Genomic DNA, 24,393 nt, shown 5'->3' on the forward strand with positions numbered 1-24,393 from the left:
CGAGCTAGCAACAGATGTGACCTCAAACTTCCCAAATTCGCGGTTGTGTTTTATCGAAGAATGACAAAGATCTGCGCGTCGTTTACGTTCAAAACATGTTTTATTAGGGATGAAACTCGTGGTAATTCCATAATTACACAAAATAAAATTCTATTCGTGCCACTCGTGTGTTATTTAAGCAGTAGAACCAAATAAAGCTTATAGGTTTTTAGTTAATCTCAGTTGCATTTAAAGAGTGCATTTTGTTTCATTTACTTAGTTAAGACTTAGGCTCTCAGTATACGACGGAAGTTGTAAATTGATAAAGAATGAAGTCTAAAACCTGTTTTAACGTAGTTTTTGAAGATCAACATTTTGCTTATTTTTAACAAACGTTTGTTTTTTGTTTACTGGCAATTATTCTGTAGAAACAATAATAATACATAAGAACTTTTATCTCTTATTCATTGCCATATTGAATTTCCTTTAGTGAATTGAGATCTGGAGTGGCTAGTTAGTTAGTGTGTCCAGATTGGGAATCCGGTGGTTCGTTTCGCATTGTGTCGTAGTAAAGAACGTGATACACGTTAGACTAAAGCAGTGGTTCTTAACCTGGGGGTCGTTTGTTGTTTCTCGGGGGTCACGGAGGGCTTGGGAATTATTGGGGAAATCTCGGAGCAGTTTGCAGTTTTTGTAGCAAGTGCCTGTAACTGCCCACCAATGAGAAACACGCGGAAGTGCGGCAGTTGAACCACGTCGAGATGCTTGTTCCACAATATATTACAACGTTTTGAATTTCGTGAATTTTTAACTATATAATATTAATACATCGAACTTAAAATTTAAATATCAAAGTTATCATCGTATTTAGTATATTTTCTCATTATATATATATTATATCAACCCTCACACTGAGTGAATAAGTTGGTTTCGTATGATGTTCCATAATTCCATATATTTTACATTTGTTTAGCACTTGTAGCATTTCTCAAGGTCATTTATTTGTAACATTTTCAATAAATTAGGATCTTTATATAGTTTTGTTTTATTCTACCTTTACGCAAAGTTCCCCATTACAAAAATTATTATAGGGGTCACGGTAATACCCTGGAGAGTCTCAGGGGGTAAGACGATGAGAAAGGTTGAGAACCACTGGACTAAAGTGTACGTCAATGGCACGCGCGATACCTCAACATAATATGTACATCCGTGACACACGTGATACACCATAATCTAACGTGTACATCAGTGACTCGAGTGATACATCTTACAATAATATGTACATCCGTGACACACGTGATACACCATAATCTAACGTGTACATCAGTGACTCGAGTGATACATCTTACAATAATATGTACATCAGTGACACACGTGATACACCATAATCTAACGTGTACATCAGTGACTCGAGTGATACATCTTACAATAATATGTACATCCGTGGCACACGTGATACACCATAATTTAGTCCACGTACGAGTAGTAACGTCACAGTTGGGTCACCTCAACAATGTCCTTTGTGTCAGGGCTGAGGAACTTAGAATTCTAACCAAAGAATTTATTTCATAAGGAAGAACAAAGAAACATAAAAGTACCTTCATTCACCTAGCTATTTTTGTTTGTTTATTTTCACCAATAATAGTTTCTGGTTACGTTGCATGGTATACCGAAACGCCCACGATATCTTCTGTATAAATCAGACATCGTTTTGTTGTGATTTACAGTTTGTTTTCTGTTTTTTTTTTAGGATGTTTCTTCAACCCTCGACTTTGTGACCAACAGGAGATTTGCTATGATGGTGAGTTTCTTAATGAACAGTGCTAATAGTAGTGTTAACACTAGATGCTAGGATAGGAAAACTACTGATGTTAGGGCATGATAACATAGATATGTTACAATATAGACGGTATCTTGATGGTGTTACCATTGGTCGATGTACATTACAATATAGACGTTATCTTGATGGTGTTACCATTGGTCGATGTACATTACAATATAGACGTTATCTTGATGGTGTTACCATTGGTCGATGTATGTTACAATATAGACGTTATCTTGATGATGTTACCATTGGTCGATGTACATTACAATATAGACGTTATCTTGATGGTGTTACCATTGGTCGATGTATATTACAATATAGACGTTATCTTGATGGTGTTACCATTGGTCGATGTATATTACAATATAGACGTTATCTTGATGGTGTTACCATTGGTCGATGTATATTTTAGTGTATTATCAAACCACAGTATTTGTGACCTATCAACTCAGGTTACAGAAGTTATTAAAAATAAAGAAACATGGTTGGTCTCCTTTGTCAGGTTACAGAAGTTATTAAAAATAAAGAAACATGGTTGGTCTCCTTTGTCAGGTTACAGAAGTTATTAAAAATAAATAAACATGGTTGGTCTCCTTTGTCAGGTTACAGAAGTTATTAAAAATAAATAAACATGGTTGGTCTCCTTTGTCAGGTTACAGAAGTTATTAAAAATAAAGAAACATGGTTGGTTGGTCTCCTTTGTCAGGTTACAGAAGTTATTAAAAATAAAGAAACATGGTTGGTTGGTCTTTTTTGTCAGGTTACAGAAGTTATTAAAAATAAACAAACATGGTTGGTCTCCTTTGTCAGGTTACAGAAGTTATTAAAAATAAAGAAACATGGTTGGTTGGTCTCCTTTGTCAGGTTACAGAAGTTATTAAAAATAAACAAACATGGTTGGTCTCCTTTGTCGTATTTGATGTACTTATTATCAGTTTGGATTTTACACCGTTTTTCTTTTAACGAATTTAAACTTGTTCATAAACTGTTTGGAACACGCTTTATATCCAAACCAAGTTGTTCGTGTTCACCCGATTTTGACGTGAAAAACACTTGAAAGATGAAAATTGTGTGTACGTTGTTAGTCGCATGTTTGTATAAAAGTGTGTACGTCGTTAGTCCATTACGGTATGTTTGTATAAAAGTGTGTACGTCGTTAGTCCATTACGGTATGTTTGTATAAAAGTGTGTACGTCGTTAGTTCATTACGGTATGTTTGTATAAAAGTGTGTACGTCGTTAGTCCATTACGGTATGTTTGTATAAAAGTGTGTACGTCGTTAGTCCATTACGGTATGTTTGTATAAAAGTGTGTACGTCGTTAGTCCATTACGGTATGTTTATATAAAAGTGTGTACGTCGTTAGTCCATTACGGTATGTTTGTATAAAAGTGTGTTCGTCGTTAGTTCATTACGGTGTGTTTGTATAAAAGTGTGTACGTCGTTAGTTCACTGTTGAACGTTTGTATAGAAGTAGTTTACTCTAAAGACGGTTAGCTTGGAAGTTTACTAATCATGGAATTCACTGGACTTGTGTACAACAAGTATTAAAATGTCATTTCGAGAACGTTAATAAATTTTAGTAAACAAGTAGATCGGGCGTTAGATTTTTGTAAACAAGTAGATCCGGCGGTGGATTTTACATTAAATAGACGACTAAAAGTACTTAAATTTGAAGATATTTTAATTCAAAATAGTTTGTTTGTTTTAGAACAAAGCCGTTTTAGGGTATCCACTATTTCCATCGTGGGGAATGGAACCCCGGATTTTAGCGTTGTTAGTACGTAAACTTACAGCTTTCTTTTTTAAAGCAGGGGACTGTTAAAAAATGAGTAAAAAATGTGATGGTTTGTAGGAAACAGTATGCTACCGTCACGGCATCTTTATTCTCGTCACCTAATGTGATTGTTTGTAGGAAACAGTATGCTACCGTCACGCCATCTTTATTCTTGTCACTTAATGTGATGGTTTGTAAGAAACAGTATGCTACCGTCACGCCATCTTTATTCTCGTCACCTAATGTGATGGTTTGTAGGAAACAGTATTTCACCGTCACGCCATCTTTATTCTCGTCACCTAATGTGATGGTTTGTAAGAAACAGTATGCTACCGTCACGCCATCTTTATTCTCGTCACCTAATGTGATTGTTTGTAGGAAACAGTATGCTACCGTCACGCCATCTTTATTCTCGTCACCTAATGTGATGGTTTGTAGGAAACAGTATTTCACCGTCACGCCATCTTTATTCTCGTCACCTAATGTGATGGTTTGTAAGAAACAGTATGCTACCGTCACGCCATCTTTATTCTCGTCACCTAATGTGATGGTTTGTAGGAAACAGTATGCTACCGTCACGCCATCTTTATTCTCGTCACCTAATGTGATGGTTTGTAGGAAACAGTATGCTACCGTCACGCCATCTTTATTCTCGTCACCTAATGTGATGGTTTGTAGGAAACAGTATGCTACCGTCACGCCATCTTTATTCTCGTCACCTAATGTGATGGTTTGTAGGAAACAGTATTCCACCGTCACGCCACCTTTATTCTCGTCATCTAATGTGATGGTTTATAGGAAACAGTATTTCACCGCCACGCCATCTTTATTCTCGTCACCTAATGTGATGGTGTGTAAGAAACAGTATGCTACCGTCACGCCATCTTTATTCTCGTCACCTAATGTGATGGTTTGTAGGAAACAGTATGCCACCGTCACGCCATCTTTATTCTCGTCACCTAATGTGATGGTTTGTAGGAAACAGTATGCTACCGTCACGCCATCTTTATTCTCGTCATCTAATGTGATGGTTTGTAGGAAACAGTATGCTACCGTCACGCCATCTTTATTCTCGTCACCTAATGTGATGGTTTGTAGGAAACAGTATTCCACCGTCACGCCACCTTTATTCTCGTCATCTAATGTGATGGTTTATAGGAAACAGTATTTCACCGCCACGCCATCTTTATTCTCGTCACCTAATGTGATGGTTTGTAAGAAACAGTATGCTACCGTCACGCCATCTTTATTCTCGTCACCTAATGTGATGGTTTGTAGGAAACAGTATTTCACCGTCACGCCACCTTTATTATCGTCATCTAATGTGATGGTTTGTAAGGAACAGTATGCCACCGTCACGCCACCTTTATTCTCGTCACCTAATGTGATGGTTTGTAGGAAACAGTATGCTACCGTCACGCCATCTTTATTCTCGTCACCTAATGTGATGGTTTGTAGGAAACAGTATTCCACCGTCACGCCATCTTTATTCTCGTCACCTAATGTGATGGTTTGTAGGAAACAGTATTTCACCGTCACGCCATCTTTATTCTCGTCACCTAATGTGATGGTTTGTAAGAAACAGTATGCTACCGTCACGCCATCTTTATTCTCGTCACCTAATGTGATTGTTTGTAGGAAACAGTATTTCACCGTCACGCCACCTTTATTCTCGTCACCTAATGTGATGGTTTGTAGGAAACAGTATGCTACCGTCACGCCATCTTTATTCTCGTCACCTAATGTGATGGTTTGTAGGAAACAGTATGCCACCGTCACGCCATCTTTATTCTCGTCACCTAATGTGATGGTTTGTAGGAAACAGTATGCTACCGTCACGCCATCTTTATTCTCGTCACCTAATGTGATGGTTTGTAGGAAACAGTATTTCACCGTCACGCCACCTTTATTCTCGTCACCTAATGTGATGGTTTGTAAGGAACAGTATGCTACCGTCACGCCATCTTTATTCTCGTCACCTAATGTGATGGTTTGTAGGAAACAGTATGCCACCATCACGCCATCTTTATTCTCGTCACCTAATGTGATGGTTTGTAGGAAACAGTATGCTACCGTCACGCCATCTTTATTCTCGTCACCTAATGTGATGGTTTGTAGGAAACAGTATGCTACCGTCACGCCATCTTTATTCTCGTCCCCTAATGTGATGGTTTGTAGGAAACAGTATGACACCGTCACGCCATCTTTATTCTCGTCACCGAATGTGATGGTTTGTAGGAAACAGTATTCTACCGTCACGCCACCTTTATTATCGTCATCTAATGTGATGGTTTGTAAGGAACAGTATGCTACCGTCACGCCATCTTTATTCTCGTCACCTAATGTGATGGTTTGTAGGAAACAGTATGCTACCGTCACGCCATCTTTATTCTCGTCACCTAATGTGATGGTTTGTAGGAAACAGTATTTCACCGTCACGCCACCTTTATTATCGTCATCTAATGTGATGGTTTGTAAGGAACAGTATGCCACCGTCACGCCACCTTTATTCTCGTCACCTAATGTGATGGTTTGTAAGAAACAGTATGCCACCATCACGCCATCTTTATTCTCGTCACCTAATGTGATGGTTTGTAGGAAACAGTATGCTACCGTCACGCCATCTTTATTCTCGTCACCTAATGTGATGGTTTGTAGGAAACAGTATGCTACCGTCACGCCATCTTTATTCTCGTCCCCTAATGTGATGGTTTGTAGGAAACAGTATGACACCGTCACGCCATCTTTATTCTCGTCACCGAATGTGATGGTTTGTAGGAAACAGTATTCTACCGTCACGCCACCTTTATTATCGTCATCTAATGTGATGGTTTGTAAGGAACAGTATGCTACCGTCACGCCATCTTTATTCTCGTCACCTAATGTGATGGTTTGTAGGAAACAGTATGCTACCGTCACGCCATCTTTATTCTCGTCACCTAATGTGATGGTTTGTAGGAAACAGTATTTCACCGTCACGCCACCTTTATTATCGTCATCTAATGTGATGGTTTGTAAGGAACAGTATGCCACCGTCACGCCACCTTTATTCTCGTCACCTAATGTGATGGTTTGTAAGAAACAGTATGCTACCGTCACGCCACCTTTATAGCCTAGTCCTCGTAATAAAGTGTTGTTAAAAGAATGTCAATGGTACATAATGAGGACTAGTGGAGTTGTAATAAATATAGTTTTTATTTAGACTAAAATTATTGACCAGTTGTGTTGAAAAAGGTAGAAAACAGATGGATGCTCTGGAAGGTAAAACCGTACTGTTTCGCTGTCTTTCAGTTTGTAAACACAAATACCCCTAATTCTCAGAAACTCCTTTTTTCCATTTTGAGTGAGGTTTCGTCACCAGCAGTTTCTGCAAATTGAGTTTAAAGATTCCAGAAGTGGTTATTGTACCTTTTGCATATTTATTTTGTGGGTTCTTATAGTTTATCTTATCTCTCCCTCCCCCTACCCCCGTTCTGCCTTATGCGCCATATTACATAGTGTTTTCTTCTCTATCAGTATTCCCGGGTATCCACAATTTGCGACTGAATCGTCTACACATAATCTCCAAGCTGTAATTCGGTTGTCAGTTAACACTTCTAAGTAGGCTTTACGGTATAACATTACCTCGATTATTTAATCTATAGAAATATCTTAATAAAGTTGTTAGACTGCTTTGAAATTATTTTGGTAACACATGTGAATAATGCACAAATTCTGTTTTAAATTGTTGTTCAAAATCGCATGTGATTGAAACTTTTCCGCATGTTAATCGTGCCAGCTATCCAGAGACAACATTCAACTAGTCTCACGACCTGACTGGATAAACTCGCACAAAAGCGTCACAAAGGTGAATCAAGTTTATTTGATAATTTCAGCTTAGCATTTTAATTTTAGAAAGTCTGAATGTTGTTTCTTGGGTTCTGTTTATAGATAACATGATGGTAAGTCATTTTTGGATCTGTTTGTAGACAACGTGATGGGGGCTCACATTCTTGATTTCTGTTTGTAGACAACATAATGGGGAGTCACATTCTTGGTTTCTGTTTGTAGACAACATGATGGGAACTTACATTCTTGGTTTCTGTTTGTAGACAACATGATGGGAACTCACATTCTTGGTTTCTGTTTGTAGACAACATGATGGGGAGTTGCATTCTTGGTTTCTGTTTGTAGACAACATGATGGGAACTCACATTCTTGGTTTCTGTTTGTAGACAACATGATGGGGAGTTGCATTCTTGGTTTCTGTTTGTAGACAACATGATGGGAACTCACATTCTTGGTTTCTGTTTGTAGACAACATGATGGGAACTTACATTCTTGGTTTCTGTTTGTAGACAACATAATGGGGAGCCACATTCTTGGTTTCTGTTTGTAGACAACATGATGGGGAGTTGCATTCTTGGTTTCTGTTTGTAGACAACATGATGGGAAATTACATTCTTGGTTTCTGTTTGTAGACAACATGATGAGAACTCACATTCTTGGTTCTGTTTGTAGACAACATGATGGGGGAGTCACATTCTTGGTTTCTGTTTGTAGACAACATGATGGGAACTCACATTCTTGGTTTCTGTTTGTAGACAACATGATGGGGAGTTGCATTCTTGGTTTCTGTTTGTAGACAACATGATGGGAACTCACATTCTTGGTTTCTGTTTGTAGACAACATGATGGGAACTTACATTCTTGGTTTCTGTTTGTAGACAACATAATGGGGAGCCACATTCTTGGTTTCTGTTTGCAGACAACATGATGGGGAGTTGCTTTCTTGGTTTCTGTTTGTAGACAACATTATGGGGAGTCGCATTCTTGGTTTCTGTTTGTAGACAACATTATGGGGAGTCGCATTCTTGGTTTCTGTTTGTAGACAACATGATGGAGAGTTGCATTCTTGGTTTCTGTTTGCAGACAACATGATGGAGAGTTGCATTCTTGGTTTCTGTTTGCAGATAACATGATGAGAACTCACATTCTGGGTTTCTGTTTGTAGACAACATGTAGGGTAGTTGCATTCTTGGTTTCTGTTCGTAGACAACATGTTGAGGAGTTGCATTCCTGGTTTCTGTTTGTAGACAACATAATGGGGAGCCACATTCTTGGTTCTGTTTGTAGACAACATGTAGGGGGCTCATATTCCTGATTTCTGTTTGTAGACAACATAATGGGGAATCATTCCTGGTTCTGTTTATAGATAACATGACGGTAATTCATTCTTGGTTCTGTTTGTAGACAACGTGATGGGAACTCACATTCTTGGTTTCTGTTTGTAGACAACATGATGGGGGATCACATTCTTGATTTCTGTTTGTAGACAACATGATGGGGAGTCACATTCTTTTTTTATGTTTGTAGACAACATGATGGGAACTTACATACTTGGTTTCTGTTTGTAGACAACATGATGGGAACTCACATTCTTGGTTTCTGTTTGTAGACAACATGATGGGAACTCACATTCTTGGTTTCTGTTTGTAGACAACATGATGGGAACTTACATTCTTGGTTTCTGTTTGTAGACAACATAATGGGGAGCCACGTTCTTGGTTTCTGTTTGCAGACAACATGATGGGGAGTTGCTTTCTTGGTTTCTGTTTGTAGACAACATTATGGGGAGTCGCATTCTTGGTTTCTGTTTGTAGACAACATGACGGTAATTCATTCTTGGTTCTGTTTGTAGACAACGTGATGGGAACTCACATTCTTGGTTTCTGTTTGTAGACAACATGATGGGGGATCACATTCTTGATTTCTGTTTGTAGACAACATGATGGGGAGTCACATTCTTTTTTTATGTTTGTAGACAACATAATGGGGAGTCACATTCTTGGTTTCTGTTTGTAGACAACATGATGGGGACTCACATTCTTGGTTTCTGTTTGTAGACAACATGATGGGGACTCACATTCTTGGTTCTGTTTGTAGACAACATAATGGGGATTCACATTCTTGGTTTCTATTTGCAGACAACATGATGGGGAGTTGCTTTCTTGGTTTCTGTTTGTAGACAACATTATGGGGAGTCGCATTCTTGGTTTCTGTTTGTAGACAACATGATGGGAACTCACATTCTTGGTTTCTGTTTGTAGACAACATGATGGGAACTCACATTCTTGGTTTCTGTTTGTAGACAACATGATGGAGAGTTGCATTCTTGGTTTCTGTTTGCAGATAACATGATGAGAACTTACATTCTGGGTTTCTGTTTGTAGACAACATGATGGGAACTCACATTCTTGGTTTCTGTTTGTAGACAACATGTAGGGTAGTTGCATTCTTGGTTTCTGTTCGTAGATAACATGATGAGAACTTGCATTCTTGGTTTCTGTTTGTAGACAACATAATGGGGAATCATTCCTGGTTCTGTTTATAGATAACATGGTAGTAAGTCATTCTTGGTTTTGTTTGTAGACAACATAATGGGGAGTCACATTCTTGATTCTGTTTGTAGACAACATAATGGGGAATCATTCCTGGTTCTGTTTATAGATAACATGACGGTAATTCATTCTTGGTTCTGCTTGTAGAAAACGTGATGGGAACTCACATTCTTGGTTTCTGTTTGTAGACAACATGATGGGGGCTCACATTCTTGATTTCTGTTTGTAGACAACATGATGGGGAGTCACATTCTTTTTTTATGTTTGCAGACAACATGATGGGAACTTACATTCTTGGTTTCTGTTTGTAGACAAAATGATGGGAACTTACATTCTTGGTTCTGTTTGTAGACAACATAATGGGGATTCACATTCTTGGTTCTGTTTGTAGACAACATGATGGGGGCTCACATTTTTGATTCTGTTTGTAGACAACATAATGGGGAATCATTCCTGGTTCTGTTTATAGATAACATGAGGGTAAGTCATTCTTGGTTCTGTTTGTAGACAATGTGATGGGGAGTCACATTCTTGGTTCCGTTTCTAGAAAACATAATGGGGAGTCACATTCTTGGTTCTGTTTGTAGACAACATGATGATAACTCACATTATTGGTTTCTGTTTGTAGACAAATGATGGGGAGTATCTCCTTCAAAGTTTCTCATGTAACCACAACAGCATATATAAATGTATTCCTTGAAGACTTTCATGTAACAATAATCTCTCTGAGTAGGTTTCTGAAGTGATAAGTGAAAATACTTTTGGTTTCTGAAGGAATACATGTAGCTTTAAAGACCAACCTAAATACCTTAGGTCCTATCTGAAGCTGGTTTTGAAAATAAACACTTCAGGTGTACAATGGATACTTTCTCTGGATCCTAATAACTGGGGCTTGAGTTGTCCAAATTCAGAAAGGCGAATCCAGATCCGTGGATAACGCGAAACATTTCTCACATGCGATTGCTTTATAAGAGTAACAATGAATCACTCTTGAGTGGGTGGTAAGGTGTAGTGATTGTCTTACAAGTAGAGGAACTCACAGATGGTAGCAGATTGTCTCGGTGGTTTTTACATCTTGTTATAACGGAACTTGGGATGTCTATGTCCAAAACACGGATGTCGGAAAATACCGCACCAGTCATAACTTGGAAATGTTTGTTTATAACTAGGCGTTATTTTTGTAGCAGAACAATAAGTAGAACAACTGAAGTTAGAAACAAAAATATGTAAGTTTTAGATTTATCCAATCAAAAACAAACTTAAATTTGTTTTTTTTTAGTGAAAATCTCATGAACAGAAAAGCAAAACACTTTCATTGGTATGTGTCATCATAGAAACACTTCAAATAAAATATACTCACATTGGTATGTGTCATCATAGAAACACTTCAAATAAAATATACTCACATTGGTATGTGTCATCATAGAAACACTTCACATAAAATATACTCACATTGGTATGTGTCATCATAGAAACACTTCAAATAAAATCTACTCACATTGGTATGTGTCATCATAGAAACACTTCAAATATAATATACTCACATTGGTATGTGTCATCATAGAAACACTTCAAATAAAATCTACTCACATTGGTATGTGTCATCATAGAAACACTTCAAATAAAATCTACTCACATTGGTATGTGTCATCATAGAAACACTTCAAATATAATCTACTCACATTGGTATGTGTCATCATAGAAACACTTCAAATATAATCTACTCACATTGGTATGTGTCATCATAGAAACACTTCAAATAAAATCTACTCACATTGGTATGTGTCATCATAGAAACACTTCAAGTAAAATCTACTCACATTGGTATGTGTCATCATAGAAACACTTCACATAAAATATACTCACATTGGTATGTGTCATCATAGAAACACTTCACATAAAATCTATTCACATTGGTATGTGTCATCATAGAAACACTTCACATAAAATCTATTCACATTGGTATGTGTCATCATAGAAACACTTCAAATAAAATATACTCACATTGGTATGTGTCATCATAGAAACACTTCAAATAAAATATACTCACATTGGTATGTGTCATCATAGAAACACTTCACATAAAATCTACTCACATTGGTATGTGTCATCATAGAAACACTTCAAATAAAATCTACTCACATTGGTATGTGTCATCATAGAAACACTTCACATAAAATATACTCACATTGGTATGTGTCATCATAGAAACACTTCACATAAAATCTACTCACATTGGTATGTGTCATCATAGAAACACTTCACATAAAATCTACTCACATTGGTATGTGTCATCATAGAAACACTTCACACAAAATATACTCACATTGGTATGTGTCATCATAGAAACACTTCAAATAAAATATACTCACATTGGTATGTGTCATCATAGAAACACTTCACATAAAATCTACTCACATTGGTATGTGTCATCATAGAAACACTTCAAATAAAATCTACTCACATTGGTATGTGTCATCATAGAAACACTTCACATAAAATATACTCACATTGGTATGTGTCATCATAGAAACACTTCACATAAAATCTACTCACATTGGTATGTGTCATCATAGAAACACTTCACATAAAATCTACTCACATTGGTATGTGTCATCATAGAAACACTTCACATAAAATCTACTCACATTGGTATGTGTCATCATAGAAACACTTCACACAAAATATACTCACATTGGTATGTGTCATCATAGAAACACTTCACACAAAATATACTCACATTGGTATGTGTCATCATAGAAACACTTCAAATAAAATATACTCACATTGGTATGTGTCATCATAGAAACACTTCACATAAAATCTACTCACATTGGTATGTGTCATCATAGAAACACTTCAAATAAAATCTACTCACATTGGTATGTGTCATCATAGAAACACTTCAAATAAAATATACTCACATTGGTATGTGTCATCATAGAAACACTTCACATAAAATCTACTCACATTGGTATGTGTCATCATAGAAACACTTCAAATAAAATCTACTCACATTGGTATGTGTCATCATAGAAACACTTTAAATAAAATATACTCACATTGGTATGTGTCATCATAGAAACACTTCAAATAAAATATACTCACATTGGTATGTGTCATCATAGAAACACTTCACATAAAATCTATTCACATTGGTATGTGTCATCATAGAAACACTTCACATAAAATATACTCACATTGGTATGTGTCATCATAGAAACACTTCACATAAAATCTATTCACATTGGTATGTGTCATCATAGAAACACTTCAAATAAAATATACTCATTTTTAAACTAAAATTTCAATAAAATCTTTTTTTCTCGTGTATGGTAAACGTTGCCGAATGTTAAGTAAGAATACATTAATCCTCGCTGATACAGCGGTAAGTCTACGGATTTACAACGCTAAAATCAGCGGTTCGATTTCCCTCAGTGGACTCAGCACATAGCCAGATGTGGCTTTGCTGTAAAAAAACATACACATATGAATACATTGTTTTAGAACTGTCAGAAAGGTCGCAGGTTTTAATAATAGTCTTCCACAGGAACTAAATTATACCTCTCCAGAGGGCGTGCATTTCTGCTATCAAGTACAATATACAAATCTTTGTGCTTGTGTATAATTGATAAGTCTCCTAGGTGCTCATAGCTGACCGATTTATAGAGTGAATCTTTATTAAAACTGATCTATTTTTAAAGTTGATTTATCTTTCAATTATTTGTAGTTTCTTTTTTCGAAACCAAAAACAGAACTGTTTGTATATTTTATTTAAGTAAACAATGTCGAAGAAGCAGAACTACCCGGGGAAGAATGAATAATATGGAAAACGAACGTTGGTTTGGTATGGACTCTTTTTTTTTAATCCGTCAGAAGATTGTATCCGTCACTTTTTACATACAACTGCTACACTTTTTTACATCTGCCAGTAAGTGTGAATGTCACTGTAAACATTTCTTTTGCAGATAATGCCTTTGGACGTTGTCAAGCAGGTTATGATAATGGTGGCGACACCTATCGGCACAATTTGACACCAGACACACTTCGTCTACTTGAACAGGAGATGAAACGTCTCTTCAATGGAGGTTACCGTTGGAGTAACGATTACACTCAATGTACCATGCAGAACATCTTGTACACCGACAGGCACAACCTGATGTATGATCCAGGCCTATGTTCAAGAGTGCTTAAGCTGACACTTCCTGCTGTGGTAAGGTTATTAAACAATTTGTTAAGTGCTTTTATTCACGTAAAACACACGTTTTTTTCCTTACATATGACAGAGGGGTCTTCCCTTCTTGCTTGACAAATGGGATGTTTTGCTTTAATATCTAACAAAGGAGGTTTTAACTTCTTGTCTTATAGAAGGGGGTTGCCGTAATGTTTAACAGCGGGGTGCGTTAATATCTGTAGCTACATGTACAGTATTTCAAATGTTTAATGACTGTGAGTTCCAGCTCTCACCTGAAGCCTTAACAGTTGTAATATATCACACCCATTCCTCCCTTACAATAGATGGTCACGCTGTCTGTATTTCCCTAAAATTAAAAAGCTTCTCAAACAAGCACACACATATTACAGATTATATATATATTGTATCGATATATCATTAGCTTGTCGGATACAGATATTCTATGGAACAAAATAAATATCATATTTAACTCTAACAATAGTTTAGTTTCTAGACTAACCGTTAGGGCTGTAAGTGAAGTCTTATCAGGAGCAAACCGAGCGAGACCCAATGATAGACGTGACTGAACTGTGAATTCTATTTAACCTACAGTTCCACCTTCTAGATATAAATATTTCAACATAATTATGGATCAATAAAGAGAAGTGATTTATTTGCATCAAGTGTATGTGTAGATAGTGCGTGGACGTTGTCCTAATAGAGGCCTGAGTAAGTGCGGGTTACTCGGGCCCTCGTGTATAATGCACTGGACAGGTACTGGAACAAATACAAAGGAAGGTGGAAGAAGTCGACGAAACCTGACCCTCCTGGGTACATAATTACTAATACCCAAATACCAATAGAGATATATATATAAATACTTCCACAGAGAAGTCTTGAATTCTCTATGTGCACTGTATAGATTAAGTACCTCCCAAATATCTAGGTAAACTTCTTGTGTTGTCTCTATTAAAATTACCTTGGTACGTCTGGACTAAACGTGTAAACTGTATTAGACTAAACTTACCCACATCCTACCTGAGAGTTACGAGTTGAAATTTTATTTGTAGTTTCTTGTTGGTGTCATATCTTGAGGTCGTCGTTATTCATAGCTCGGTGATAAGAAACATGCCATATTTTTAAATATCCTAGGAAGTGCTAGTTTGAGCATATTATTTTAAGTTCTTTTTGTTTAGTTTAAGACTAAACTTACAGCAAAGAAAAAGTTATCGTATTTAACTTTCTGTGAAGTGTCTTTAAAGAAGTCTTTATATTCTTGTCTTAGCCCTCGCACGTAGCTGAAGAGTTGGAACACGTGAATCCCCAGGACTTAGCCTATATCAGGTAAGGCCATTGTCTAGTAAATTTATTACGCCAAAGCTATAATTGTCCAGTTGTTTGGTGTTTTTAAATTTCGCGTAAAGCTACACAAGGGCTATTTGCGCTAGCCGTCCCTGATTTATCAGTGTAAGACTAGAATGGGAAACTAGATATCACTATCCACTCCAAACCATTTGGATACCCTTTTACCGTTATATTATAACGCTCCAATGGCCGAAAGGGCGAGCATGTTTGGTGTGACGGGGATTCGAATCCGGGACTTTCAGATTGCGAGTCGAGCGCCCCCACTTGGACATGATGTAAGTGTAATAGCATGATGTCTTTCTTCGTAGTCATTTTTGGCTTCAACTAAGCGCAGCATGGATAACATGCAATTTTCAAGTTTGTTTTGGTTTGTTTTGACTTTTGCGAAAAGCTACTCGAGGGCTATTTATGATAACCGTCCATAATTTAACAGTGTAAGACTACAGGGAAGGCAGCTAGTCATCACCACCCACAGCCAACTCTTTGGCTACTCTTTTACCAACGAATAGTTGGATTGACCGTAACATTATAACGTCCTCACGGCTGAAAGGGCGAACATGTTTTTAAATTTGTATCTTTATAGGTACAGGAACATTTTTCGACGTTTGTAAGTTGTTCGGCGTAAACTTATTCGGGGCCCGGCATGGCCAGGGGGTTAAATCTCTCAACTCGTAATCTGAGTGTTGCGGGTTCGAATCCCTATAGCACCAAACGTGCTCGCCCTTTCAGTCGTGGGGGCATTATAATGCGATGGTCAATCCAACTATTTGTTGGTAAAAGAGTTGCCCAAGAGTCAGCAGTGGGTGGTGATGCCTAGCTGCCTTCCTGTGCTAAATTAGAGAAGGTTAGCGCAAATAGCCCTCGTGTAGCTTTGCGCGAAATTCCGAAATAAACAAACTTATTCGACCGACTTGTATCTATAAGGTAAACGAGAAACATTTTAATTGGTCAAGAAAGATCAAACCAAGGATAATGTTATCACAGGAACTAAACCATTATTTACACAGGATTATATGTGTTTCCGCTTACAACTGACGAAATAAGCGAACGATTGTCACTACACCTAGCGTGTGTTTGTAGGGCCCACCTGGAGTGACAAGGCATTTTGGAATGGAACCTCAAGTTTGTATTTATATTAAAATTGGCATTCGTTAGAAACAGAACGATTTCGTACTTGTTTACGATTATGTGAATGTCAAAAATATTTTAAACTTTAAATTATTTTACATTTCCCGGTTTTTATGACTATAATTAATACTGTTTTTGATAATACGACAGCCCCTGTGTCATCACATAATTCCCGACATTGGTAATGTGTGTGGAGATGAACACAAAACTACACAATGGACTTGGCTATCTGTACTATGTCAACCATGGATATCGAAATGGACTTGGCTATCTGTACTATGTCAACCATGGATATCGAACCTCGTTGTTGTTTTTTAGTTTTACGAGCTTTAAGAAACCGTTTTGAAATATATTATTAAAAGTCTGGTTTGAATTTCGCACAAAGGTCCATATGCTCTAACCATTTCTAATTGAGCAATGATAGATTAGATGAAGTGTAGCTAGTCAACATCACAAACTACTGGACTACTGTTCAACCAGCGAATACAGGAATTGATGGTAACATTATAACGCCTCCATGGATGAAAAGGCAATTGTGTTCAGTGACAGGAATTCGAACCCGCAACCCACAGATTACGAATCAAACTGCCTTAGCCACCAGACCATTCTGGGCATGTCATGGAGTAATATCTATTATATCATGTTCCCCGCTGATACAGCGGTAAGTCTACGGATTTACAACTCTAGAATCAAGGGTTCGACGTGGCTCTGCTGTAAGAAAAACACCCTATTATATCAGTTCATCGTTTTTATTAATAATTGTTTAGGACGCCTGTTTTTTTTTTTCCTGTGGCTTTAATTAACCCTAATTAAACTAATAATATATACTTTATATTAACAACAGTTTTGAGGTATTATTTACCGTTTTATATTAACAATAGTTTTGAATTTTTGTTTACCGTTTTATATTAACAACAGTTTTGAGGTCTTGTTTACCGTTTTATATTAACAACAGTTTTGAGGTCTTGTTTCTCTTCCAGCTTTGATCCTAGTAAGACTGACACCTATTCGGATTATGCTGATGAGACGTATATCCCACCTATTGAAGAACCTAGATTCAAGAACGTCTACGCCTTCGACAGTAACGAGGATGTGACGTATCAAGGTAACAAAGATAAGAGAAACAATCAGCTTCCAGATTCTGGAGGTAACATCTTCTCAGAACTGGAGAGTGAGATTTTTCTCGAATATCTGCGAGAACTTCTCCAGGCTGCTGGTGAGACTTTGCGAGAAGAGGAAAACAACCTCGAGAATTCGAAACAGGAAGTTAGTCCCTTTAGTTTAAATACTTGAAATTTTCTAATAAGTTTCCACAATCCCTCTGAATCACCATTTGTATGTTCTGTTAAATATTTCCTGTAATTAATTCCTGTTATAACTTTCATTTCTTACTTACTTGTTAGGGATGTATCGTGCAAGGGCTATTAAAAAAATATTGTAAGCCTAATTTTAAGCCTACATTTACCAATATATACAGAATACGAGATTAGATCGCAAGCATTCTGATTTTAGTTCCAGAGCTGTTTATTGTATTTCAGAACGGCTGGTATGGGTACACTTTTATTGATAAGCGAAGAACAACGTCTCGACCTTTATAGGTCATTTTTAGGTCAACAGTTTTTTTTTTTTTGTTGTTGTTAACCTGAAGATGACCTAGGAAGGTCGAAACGTTGTTTTCTACTTACCAATAAAAGTGTTAATACCCATACCAGCCATTCTGAGATACATTTTTATTTCAAGTGTGTTTCTTGTCGTTACGTAGAGCTGTCTATTCTTTAGTTCCAGGATATTTTTGTTGTCTGTTTGACGTCAAACAATTTTTTTTGAAAACTTAGAATAACGTAAGTAAAGAAGAAAAACTCTCAATGGTCATGGCTAGGACGAAGCTTTGTTGCCACGTTTCTGACTTAGTTTAAGAAACAAGAGTAATATGTTAGTTCATGTTTAAGCACGATGTTACGAGTGTTGATCACTACAGTGGAATATATTTAGTTTCCTTTAGAGGGACTGTTCCAAATAAATATTTTAAACGGTCCAGAAACCCGTTTTGTATTGATGATCTACAGTTCTGATCAATTAAAATAAATATTGATATGTGTTACGAAATACAGTTTTACTTTTTATTATGTCTTTCGTGTAATAAATAATAAAGATATGCGGTATATTGTAGGAAATGTGACACATTGTTATACCTGAGAGACGTGATTATATACAAAAAATATATTGTAGGAAATGTGACACATTGTTATACCTGACAGACGTGATTATATACAAGAAATATATTGTAGGAAATGTGACACATTGTTATACCGTGATTATATACAAAAAATATATTGTAGGAAATGTGACACATTGTTATACCTGACAGACGTGATTATATACAAGAAATATATTGTAGGAAATGTGACACATTGTTATACCTGAGAGACGTGATTATATATAAGAAATATATTGTAGGAAATGTGACACATTGTTATACCGTGATTATATACAAAAAATATATTGTAGGAAATGTGACACATTGTTATACCTGACAGACGTGATTATATACAAGAAATATATTGTAGGAAATGTGACACATTGTTATACCTGACAGACGTGATTATATACAAGAAATATATTGTAGGAAATGTGACACAATGTTATACCTGACAGACGTGATTATATACAAGAAATATAGTGTAGGAAATGTGACACATTGTTATACCTGAGAGACGTGATTATATACAAGAAATATATTGTAGGAAATGTGACACATTGTTATACCTGAGAGACGTGATTATATACAAGAAATATATTGTAGGAAATGTGACACTGTGTTATACCTGAGAGACGTGATTATATACAAGAAATATATTGTAGGAAATGTGACACTTTGTTATACCTGACAGACGTGATTATATACAAGAAATATATTGTAGGAAATGTGACACTTTGTTATACCTGACAGAGGTGATTATATACAAGAAATATATTGTAGGAAATGTGACACTTTGTTATACCTGACAGAGGTGATTATATACAAGAAATATATTGTAGGAAATGTGACACTTTGTTATACCTGACAGACGTGATTATATACAAGAAATATATTGTAGGAAATGTGACACATTGTTATACCTGACAGACGTGATTATATACAAGAGATATATTGTAGGAAATGTGACACATTGTTATACCTGACAGACGTGATTATATACAAGAAATATATTGTAGGAAATGTAACACTTTGTTATACCTGACAGAGGTGATTATATACAAGAAATATATTGTAGGAAATGTGACACTTTGTTATACCTGACAGACGTGATTATATACAAGAAATATATTGTAGGAAATGTGACACTTTGTTATACCTGACAGACGTGATTATATACAAGAAATATATTGTAGGAAATGTGACACTTTGTTATACCTGACAGACGTGATTATATACAAGAAATATATTGTAGGAAATGTGACACATTGTTATACCTGAGAGACGTGATTATATACAAGAGATATATTGTAGGAAATGTGACACATTGTTATACCTGACAGACGTGATTATATACAAGAAATATATTGTAGGTAATGTAACACTTTGTTATACCTGACAGACGTGATTATATACAAGAAATATATTGTAGGAAATGTGACACATTGTTATACCGTGATTATATACAATAAATATGCTGTAGGAAATGTGACACTTTGTTATACCTGAGAGACGTGATTATATACAAGAGATATGCTGTAGGAAATGTGACACATTGTTATACCTGAGAGACGTGATTCTATACAAGAGGTATTTTATAGGAAATGTGACACATTATTCTACTTGAAAGATCTAGAATGAGAAATAAGAAATGTTAACTTACTACACATTAGTTACAAACACAGTCTACGATTGGATGACGTGTTTACTGTGTGTATGTTGGGTTGTTCGTGACTTACATTCTGTGTGTATGTTAGGGATGCTCTTGACTTACGTCACTGTGTGTTTGTCAGAGTTGTTCTTGACTTACTTCACTCTATGTATGTTAAGGATGTTCATGACTTACTTCACTATATGTATGTTAAGGATGTTCATGACTTACTTCACTCTATGTATGTTAAGGATGTTCATGACTTCACTCTATGTATGTTAAGGATGTTCGTGACTTACTCACTCTATGTATGTTAAGGATGTTCTTGACTTACTCACTCTGTGTATGTTAAGGATGTTCATGACTTACTTCACTCTGTGTATGTTAAGGATGTTCATGACTTACTTCACTCTATGTATGTTAAGGATGTTCATGACTTACTTCACTCTATGTATGTTAAGGATGTTCATGACTTACTTTACTCTATGTATGTTAAGAATGTTCATGACTTACTTCACTCTGTGTATGTTAAGGATGTTCATGACTTACTTCACTCTATGTATGTTAAGGATGTTCATGACTTACTTCACTCTGTGTATGTTAAGGATGTTCTTGACATACTTACATTCTGTGTATGTTAAGAATGTTCATGACTTACTTCACTCTATGTATGTTAAGGATGTTCATGACTTACTTCACTCTATGTATGTTAAGGATGTTCTTAACTTACTTCACTCTATGTATGTTAAGGATGTTCATGACTTACTTCACTCTATGTATGTTAAGGATGTTCATGACTTACTTCACTCTGTGTATGTTAAGGATGTTCATGACTTACTTCACTCTGTGTATGTTAAGGATGTTCATGACTTACTTCACTCTGTGTATGTTAAGGATGTTCATGACTTACTTCACTCTATGTATGTTAAGGATGTTCATGACTTACTTCACTCTGTGTATGTTAAGGATGTTCATGACTTACTTCACTCTATGTATGTTAAGGATGTTCTTGACTTACTTCACTCTATGTATGTTAAGGATGTTCTTGACTTACTTCACTCTGTGTATGTTAAGGATGTTCATGACTTACTTCACTCTGTGTATGTTAAGGATGTTCATGACTTACTTCACTCTATGTATGTTAAGGATGTTCATGACTTACTTCACTCTGTGTATGTTAAGGATGTTCATGACTTACTTCACTCTGTGTATGTTAAGGATGTTCATGACTTACTTCACTCTATGTATGTTAAGGATGTTCTTGACTTACTTCACTCTGTGTATGTTAAGGATGTTCTTGACTTACTTCACTCTATGTATGTTAAGGATGTTCTTGACTTACTTCACTCTATGTATGTTAAGGATGTTCTTGACTTACTTCACTCTGTGTATGTTAGAGTTGTTCTTGACTTACTTCACTCTATGTATGTTAAGGATGTTCGTAACATACTTACATTCTGTGTATATCTTAGGATTGTTCTTGACTTCAGTGTATATATGTTAGGGATGTTCTTGACTTACCAGACTGTGTGCATGTTTGGGTTGTTCTTATAATCTTATTAAAGACAATATCTGTTTGTAAGGGGAAACTTTCACAATGGGCAGTGTAAAACTCTTCCTCTGTAAAGATATAAGCCAGAATTTTAACATTATAAATCCTGAGTTTCCTACTGAGCTAATAAGAGGAGAGAAGAAACACATGGAAGAGACCACTTAACCTTTGACAGCAAAAAACTGGCACTAAATTATTTTCTCGATTTTCGAAGATTATTAAATTACGTCAATCTTACTCGGTACTACAATAATGATATACCGAAGTTTTGTGATCATATTAAATTATCCTACAGCATCCCAAGTGCCACTGAGAATAAACTTCCAAAAACCCAAGGCCCTAGAACATTCCGAGTAGTGGCCGAGTCCCCATCACAAACAACTTGATTAAATAATGAATTAAAAGCAACTTAAAGTAACAGTAATGTGTATTTTGTGTACTTGCCACGATCCTTTGAAACGTACACTGCATTTGTTTGTTTTTTCTTGATGTTTAAGATGCCGTTTCGTGATGAAGTAGTGGTATGCTATATACAGACGAATAGCCCTATTTCAACTTATTATTTTTCTCTTCTATTCAGCCTCCTGCTTCTCAGGTGGATTTACTCTCAACATTGAAAGAAAAGCCGATTTTCACCGAAGGGGGTACAGAATGGGTTTCTGTAGAAGAACCGGATATTCAAGAAGAGCCTGAAGAACAGCTTTCATCTCTTCTAATGACAAATCCTGACATCTGGAAGAAGGAAACGGCTGATAAGAACCCGATATTTATAAACCATCTAAATGAATTAATTGAAAAGGAACGAAACAACAAAGATAGGTGGCAGTCTCTTCAGGGAGACAACTTAATAAATGATATACTCTCCCCACCAGATGGCAGCACAACTTTGAATGAAGATGAGAATATGTGGGTGAAAAATGCGAAATTTTTGAAACATTTAAATACTGTTTCAGGTATGTGTGTACATCCAGTTGTCATTAAGTGTACCTAACCCTAAAGTTTACATTTAAATACTGTTTCAGGTATGTGTGTACATCCAGTTGTCGTCAAGTGTACCTAACCCTAAAGTTTACATTTAAATACTGTTTCAGGTATGTGTGTACAACCAGTTGTCGTCAAGTGTACCTAACCCTAAAGTTTACATTTAAATACTGTTTCAGGTATGTGTGTACAACCAGTTGTCATTAAGTGTACCTAACCCTAAAGTTTACATTTAAATACTGTTTCAGGTATGTGTGTACAACCAGTTGTCATTAAGTGTACCTAACCCTAAAGTTTACATTTAAATACTGTTTCAGGTATGTGTGTACAACCAGTTGTCATTAAGTGTACCTAACCCTAAAGTTTACATTTAAATACTGTTTCAGGTATGTGTGTACAACCAGTTGTCGTCAAGTGTACCTAACCCTAAAGTTTACATTTAAATACTGTTTCAGGTATGTGTGTACATCCAGTTGTCATTAAGTGTACCTAACCCTAAAGTTTACATTTAAATACTGTTTCAGGTATGTGTGTACAACCAGTTGTCGTCAAGTTTACGTAACCCTAAAGTTTACATTTAAATACTGTTTCAGGTATTTGTGTACAACCAGTTGTCGTCAAGTTTACCTAACCCTAAAGTTTACATTTAAATACTGTTTCAGGTATGTGTGTACAACCAGTTGTTGTCAAGTGTACCTAACCCTAAAGTTTACATTTAAATACTGTTTCAGGTATGTGTGTACAACCAGTTGTCGTCAAGTTTACCTAACCCTAAAGTTTACATTTAAATACTGTTTCAGGTATGTGTGTACAACCAGTTGTCGTCAAGTGTACCTAACCCTAAAGTTTACATTTAAATACTGTTTCAGGTATGTGTGTACATCCAGTTGTCGTCAAGTGTACCTAACCCTAAAGTTTACATTTAAATACTGTTTCAGGTATATGTGTACATCCAGTTGTCGTCAAGTTTACCTAACCCTAAAGTTTACATTTAAATACTGTTTCAGGTATGTGTGTACATCCAGTTGTCGTCAAGTATACGTAACCCTAATGTTTACATTTAAATACTGTTTCAGGTATGTGTGTACATCCAGTTGTCGTCAAGTATACGTAACCCTAATGTTTACATTTAAATACTGTTTCAGGTATATGTGTACATCCAGTTGTCGTCAAGTTTACGTAACCCTAAAGTTTACATTTAAATACTGTTTCAGCTATGTCGGCCCGGCATGGCCTAGCGCGTAAGGCGTGCGACTCGTAATCCGAGGGTCGCGGGTTCGCGCCCGCGTCGCGCTAAACATGCTCGCCCTCCCAGCCGTGGGGGTGTATAATGTGACGGTCAATCCCACTATTCGTTGGTAAAGAGTAGCCCAAGAGTTGGCGGT

The 24,393-nt window shown here is 36.4% G+C and overlaps 1 protein-coding gene across 1 annotated transcript in view; it reads left to right on the forward strand.

Moving 5' to 3' along the window:
• The window catches only part of LOC143235742 (uncharacterized), a 103,938-nt gene that overhangs the window by 58,730 nt on the left and 20,815 nt on the right, over positions 1–24,393 (forward strand). The window contains exons 2-6 of the mRNA XM_076473948.1: positions 1,730–1,780; positions 13,929–14,173; positions 15,420–15,478; positions 17,608–17,893; positions 22,608–22,980. Of these exons, the coding sequence (XP_076330063.1) occupies positions 1,730–1,780; positions 13,929–14,173; positions 15,420–15,478; positions 17,608–17,893; positions 22,608–22,980 (1,014 nt within the window). The remainder of the gene's footprint in view (positions 1–1,729; positions 1,781–13,928; positions 14,174–15,419; positions 15,479–17,607; positions 17,894–22,607; positions 22,981–24,393) is intronic.

Source organism: Tachypleus tridentatus, chromosome 12, assembly GCF_004210375.1.
Source record: "Tachypleus tridentatus isolate NWPU-2018 chromosome 12, ASM421037v1, whole genome shotgun sequence".
In the NCBI taxonomy this organism is placed as follows: domain Eukaryota; kingdom Metazoa; phylum Arthropoda; class Merostomata; order Xiphosura; family Limulidae; genus Tachypleus; species Tachypleus tridentatus.